This window comes from Gekko japonicus, unplaced genomic scaffold, assembly GCF_001447785.1.
Source record: "Gekko japonicus isolate JY-2015 unplaced genomic scaffold, Gekko_japonicus_V1.1 scaffold539, whole genome shotgun sequence".
Taxonomy (NCBI): Eukaryota; Metazoa; Chordata; class Lepidosauria; order Squamata; family Gekkonidae; genus Gekko; species Gekko japonicus.
In genome coordinates this window covers 697,626-704,307 of record NW_015168667.1, presented here as the reverse complement: position 1 = coordinate 704,307, position 6,682 = coordinate 697,626, and the positions used below count along the sequence as shown (strand labels likewise).

General features: G+C 47.4%; 1 protein-coding gene across 1 annotated transcript in view; it reads left to right on the top strand.

The window, feature by feature from the left end:
* The window catches only part of MYLK (myosin light chain kinase), a 271,468-nt gene that overhangs the window by 235,103 nt on the left and 29,683 nt on the right, over positions 1-6,682 (top strand). The window contains exon 25 of the mRNA XM_015415311.1: positions 2,219-2,436. Coding sequence (XP_015270797.1) covers positions 2,219-2,436 — 218 coding nt within the window. The remainder of the gene's footprint in view (positions 1-2,218; positions 2,437-6,682) is intronic.

The window sequence follows — 6,682 nt, the reverse complement described above, 5'->3', positions numbered from 1 at the left end:
GGGGGCCTTCGCGGGGCTTCCTCGCACTCCCGCCGGCCCACCGCCGGGCCCCTCATGATGTCAGGGGGTGTGGCCTTATGACACACTTCCGGTGATGTCAGGGGGTGTGGCATATGCTAATGAGTTATGCTAATGAGTTCCCCTAGCTCTTTTTCTACGAAACAACCCCTGTGCAAGAGATTTCACGAGCTGTTGCACAATCTCTTGCATGTACAGAATAAATGCTTGTGGATTTTGTTTTATTTCTCTCATGCAACACTGTAGCATGAACAGCACTGCTATGAATAGAAGATTCCTTCCACATGTGGAGTGTGAATTTGGATCAAACTCCCTGTGTGAGCTTTTTGTTGTTGTTCAGATTTGTGATTTTTAAAAAATAATATTTCAGATGTCTTTAGATTCTGCTTGAACAAAATGAAATCTAAGCACTGTAGTTTTAATTTGAAGGTCTTGTAGATCATAGGTCTGGAACTGCTGTATCCCTTCCTTATTGTCCAAAATTAAAAAAAACAAAACTGTTTCTTGTACTTAGGTAAAGTTTGTTGTTTTAAGAAAAAATGACATCTACCAAATTATGCTCTTTCTCAAACAGAGTAGCTGTTTGTTGATTTTGTGTAATGTGGGCATCTATTATGGTCAGTGATACAAATATTTGTGCAAAAAAAGAAATGATGACTCTATTAAAAAAAACCCCAATATCTGTGTCAAAAAATACCAGGGACTATTAAAAGTGCATGTGTGTTTTGTACAGAGAATTGACTTAATTAGCTTGATAAGTTTTCTTTTGCATAAAGTAGTGGAGGTTTTTCAAAATATTATAGTGAAGAGTAACAGGCTCTTAGCTGTGGTGGCTCAAGTGGTTAAGACGCTGAACTGCAGGCTGTGGAAGGTTGGTAGTTCAGCAGTTCGAGACCCGGGTGCCGCATGACGGAGTGAGCTCCCGTCTCTAGTTCCAGCTCCTGCCAACCTAGCAGTTTGAAAGCGAGAAATTGCAAGTAGATAAATAGGTACCATTTCAGTGGGAAGGTAACAGCATTCCGTGCGCCTTGGTGTCTAGTCTTGCCGGCCACATGACCATGGAAACGTCTTCGGACAGCGCTGGCCCTTCAGCTTTGAAACGGAGATGAGCACTGCAACCCTAGAGTCGGATTCAGCTGGCTTTCGAGCAAGGGAACCTTTACCTTTACCTTTAACAGGCTAATGCTCTAAAGGTTTGGGGAAATATAAAAATAATAATGGTAGCAGTGGAGGGATGGGAAGTAATGAAATGGAAGAAATTATGTGTGTTGCCAGGGAGCAGGTGATTTGAGGATTAGGTGGTGGTGTTGGCGCTCTGAGCTGTGGCTCTGTCTTCATTTTCACATTTGCAATGTTGCAAGGAAGTGCAAGAGGAGTTGGCAGATAAGATAGGATCTATTACATTATTAGGGGATTGGAGCATCTTCCTTATGGGGAAAGGCTGAAGAGTCTGGAACTTTTCCGTTTAGAAAAAAGACAACTAAGGGGAGACATGACAGAGGTTTATAAAATTATGCATGAAGTGGAGAGAGTTGAAAAAGAGATGTTTTTCTCCTTCTCCCAAAATACTAGAACTCGAGGGCATCCAGTGAAGCTGATGGGCAGTAGGTTCAGGAGGGACAAAAATATTTGCTACTTTACACAGTGAATGACTAAAATGTGGAATTTGCTGCCAGAGGAAGTAGTGATGGCCACAGAAAGAGACAGTTTTAAAAGGGGATTAGATAGATTGATAGAGGATAGATCTGTCAGTGGCTACTAGCCATGGTGACTGAGGGGAGCCGCCACATTCACAAGTAGTCAGCCTCTGAATGCCAGTGCCAGGAGATAACATCAGGGGAAGGCCTTGGCTTCTGTGCCCTGTTGTTGTCCCTCTGGAGTTATTGGTTGGCTACTGTGTGAGACAGGATGCTGGACTAGATGGACCACTGGTCTGATCCATCAGGGCTCTTCTTATGTTCTTATGGAGTGGTTGAGTACAATGGACTGGAGTAGGGTAAAAAAATAAAGAGGGGAGTTCTTGGGCAAAGGAGTGTGTGCATTAAAGTACTCTCTTGGTTTATACATACACCCACCCCTCATCTTTTATTTCAAAATAATTTGTGAATTTAACTTGGCTTGTGTTACCTTCATATACATGTTGAATTGTGTTTTCCAACGAAAAATACTTACCGAGTTCTCTTCTGAATTTTCGTTCTAGTGTTTCTGGAGGGGAACTATTTGAGAGAATCATTGATGAGGACTTTGAACTAACAGAGAGAGAATGCATTAAGTACATGAAGCAAATCTCAGAAGGCGTACAGTACATTCATAAGCAGGGCATTGTACATTTGGATTTGAAGCCAGAAAATATTATGTGTGTCAACAAGACCGGTACAAAAATCAAGCTGATTGACTTTGGACTTGCACGAAGATTAGGTAATGTCACTTTGATCTGATATTTTATAGTGAATATAGTTTCATTTTACTCCTTATCATGCCTAGTAAACCTCTGCTTGTTTAAAAACATTTTGCTAATTGGCCATGTGGGTCCATGTACTTTATGTGGTCCTATACCTAATAACAACTCCGAAACTCCAGTTAGTACATTCCACAGATACTTCATTGGTTACTGATCAGTTACTGTTCATTTCAAGGTTCTGTTCATCTACAAAGCTCTTGGTGGCCTTGGTCCCACATACCTGCAGAATCAGCTCCTGCTATGCCCCACCACAACAGTTTTGCTCATCTAAGCAAAGTCTTCTGAAGGTGTCACCATGCAAATGGGTGAGGTTGGCAACTACCCATTCACATGTTGTCTAGTGGCTTCCCAACCTACTGTCATTCACAGAATGTGCAGAAATGTTCAGGAGAGTATTTTATAAAGGTACTAGGAATAAGGCCCATTGTGGATATAAATACAATGAGCTCTAGAAAGAGGTTCTGGGTGCTTTCTCCCCGGGAACTGATCTCTGCCATCTGAAGAGCAGTTGTAATTCTGAATGATCTCCAGTCCTCACCTGGAGATTGGCAACACTGGTTTCCCAGGAGGAAATGGCTGGTTTGGAGGGTGGAGCCTATGACATTGTACCTGTCTGAGGTCCCACCCCCTCTTCAAACCCCACCCTCTCCAGGCTCAACCTCTCAAATCTCCAGGAATTCCCAACCTGGAATTGGCAACCTTGTTTCCTTCCCAGCCAACCATCAACCTACCTTTATCTGCCCCTCTGACTTCAGCTTTCTATCTCCTTCCCCCTCCCTGCAACCTCTACCTAGGAAAAGTACAGACTTTCTCTGTAGTGGGGACCAAAGCAGCTCACATCATTCTCCTCTCCCCCTTTTGATTGGCACAACAGCCCTGTGAGGTAGGTCGGGCTGAAAGTCTGTGACTGGTCTGAAATAATCCAGTCAGCTTCCACAGCAAGAACCTCCGGAATTGGTTGGCGCCCTGGTGTGTCACTCACAGGGCGTCTCTCTCCATTCGCTGTGCTGGTGCCTGTGTGGGTGTCCTCCCGCCCACAGAGGCAGTGGCCACCCTTTTGTCCTCAGTTTCCTTCGAGCCATGGCCCGGGCCGGGTGCTCCACTGGCCAGACACCCTCACTCGGCCTGCAGGGCCGAGACGGGGCTATGTAACCGCTGCTGAGCCACGGCAGCCAGGAGCCACCACCAGCCAAGAGGAGGCCCAGGCCAACATGCGCTGGCTCCGCCCAGCCGCCTGGAAAGGCACCAGGGGTGGCCTGTTCCTTCGTGCCTCCCCCGTGTGGTCTGCGGATGAGGGGAGATGGCGCCGTGCCACCGTGCCTGAGGCCGGTTGGGGAGCCAGGCCCAGCCTGTCCCGTCGCCCCGTGGTGGGGACGGAGGAGGCCAGGCGGCTTGGCCCGCCGGGGCCTCGAGCGCACGGAGGGAGGGCCAAGGAGAGGGGTCTGGGGAAGGAGACGCGGGCCCGCAGCCGCCCATCCAAGCTGCCGCCCACTGCAAGGAGATGGACGAGCCTGGTCCGCTTGCCCCGCTGGGGGGTGGGCTGCTTCCCCGGGTTGGGGAGACCGGGAAGTAGATGGCGCCCTGCGCCCGGCTCGCACCCATTACAGGGAGAGGGGTGACTCTGGCTGGCTTATAGCAGTTAAATAAGAAAATCTTTAGAACTGCTCTAGGCATGGGGGTGGGGAAAGGTCATTGTCCATAATGTCAGACATTATTCAATACTAGGAAAAAGGCCCATTGTGGAAATAAATACAACGACCTCTAGAAAGAGGCTCTGGGCGGGTGCCCTGGACTTGGACACTCAGCGTCAATTTGCTGTGGCGACCTCAGCAGGTTATTATGACACTGAGTCCACCATTTTCTCCAGAGGAACTGATCTCTGCTACCTAAAGAACAGTTGTAATTTTGAGTGATCTCAAGCCCTCACTTGGAGATTGGCAATGATGGTTCCCCAGAAGGGAATCGTTGGTTTGGAGGGTGGTGTCTATGGCTTTGTACCTGTCCGAGGTCCCACGCCTCCTGAAACCTCACCCTCTCCAGGCTCCATCCCTCACATCTCCAAGAATTTCCCACCTGGAGTTGGCAACCCTATCTCCTTCCCAGCCAATCATCAACCTACCTTTATTTCCCTCTCACTCTTCAGCTTTCCACCCCCCACACCCCTGCAGCCTCTCCTGTGCTCTGAAGCCCTGACTGCTACGTCACATTGGCTGTCATACGGGGGCCACCTCAGCAGCATATAATGACACAGAGTCCACCATTTTCTCCAGAGGAACTGATCTCTGCCATCTGGAAAGCAGTTGTAATTCTGAGTGATCTCCAGCTCTCACCTGGACATTGGACACATTTTACCTCAGAACAGCAAACTGTTTAGAATGTTAGAGGCAAAAGCCAATCAAGTTGCATATGCAAACGACTTCTGTGTTCCGAGGCAGAGGCCAATGAGGCTGCATATGCAAATAACCTCTGTGTTCTGACTGGCTATGGGGGGGGGGGAACAGCAAAATGTTTAGAATGTTGGAGGCAGGACTCAGGCAAAGCAGCCAGTGGATAGGGAGACCCTCTGAATGACAGATCAGAGAGTGAACTGATTTTGGAGCGTGGGGAATGTTCTAGAGAAGTGCCACCACCATTCGGCTTTTATTTATAAGGGAGATGTGTCTTTGACAGTAATTTCACACATCTACAGCAGTAATGCTGGCTGTGTTACTGGGAAATAGTTTCAGTATTTTCTACATACTAGTATTAAAGGCTACAGAAAACTGCAAAATTAGTATGATGAGTGACCATGGAGGTCATTAAGGTGGTTTCCACGTGGAGATGGGCTTGTGTGGCTTCCCTGTTGCTGGTGTGCCTGCTGGTACAGCGCAACGTCAACAGGGCTTCCACGGGGCAGATTTCCTGAGTGCCCCAGCAGTGGACATCCCCCCTCCAGAAGCCACTGGGACTTTCCCCATTTTCCCCAGCAATTGCATATCATTATAACAATATGTGTGACAGGTTCTCTGAATTTCCAGTGGTCATTTTTTAAAAGTAAGTCTCTAGCTCCATGCCTTGTGGAGATATGCCTTACCCTTTATATTTATTCAGTGAAAGGGCTACAGGCTTTTTAAAAAGTGAACTCTGAGAATTCAGAGCACCCATTATGCATATTGTTATCGTGTTCATATCAACATGATGATACTCAACTGACAATTAAAAAAACAAAAAGGCACCCTGGTGGCAAGCAGAGATGTCCACTGCAGGCACAGTGTCCGGGAAATGGCTGAACAAAGTTTGAGTCCAGTGGCACCTTTAAGATCCACAAAGTTTTATTCAAGACGTAAGCTTTCATGCGCACGCACACTTCTTCAGATATTTCTTCAGAAATGGCTGTTAGTCACAGGGCAGCAATCCGGCCTTTACGTCAATCTTTCTCAAAACTTTGCAGCAAAGTAGGGGTGAGATGGCAGAAAAGAGGAGGAAACACTGGCAGATACATTAATGCACCACGAAGCTATAGGGAAGCTGGGGGGAACACCCACTTCCCCATCAGCATTGAACCAGAGAGAGAGAATCCTTGTGGAAATGCCTGAAATGTATATAACATGGCCAGTAATACTGTAGTGCAGGTATGTCTAAGAAGAAGAAGAGATTGGATTTGTAACCCGCCCTTCACTTGGAGTCTCAGAGCGGCTTACAAACTCCTTTCCCTCCCCCACCCCACAACAGACACCCTGTGAGGTGGGTGGGGCTGAGAGAACTCTGACACAAACTGCTCTTTTTCAAGGACAGCTGTGCCAGAGCTTGTGACTGACCCAAGGTCACATCAGCAGGTGCAAGTGGAGGAGTGGGGAATCAAACCCGGTTCTCCCAGATTAGAGTCCGCACACTTAACCACTACACCAAACTGTGATCTACCAGTAGATCGCGGAGGGGTCAGAGGTAGATCACCAGCCCTACTATGTCTCCTGCTTTGCTGGACAAGTGTCCAGCATGACAGATGAACATCTCCAGGATTCCCTGAGACTGGCCCTCATGCAATATTCACCCAACTTCAAAAAGCTGGTGGATGAAATGCAGGCTCAGACGTCTCACTAATGAGCAAGAGCGAAGTTTTAAAGATTGCGCAAGATCAGCCTGGATTAGGGCTGCCAAGTCACTTTTTCTCTCCCTCCATACACTGCAATGCTTGACAGAACATTTTTACCCCATTTTATTATA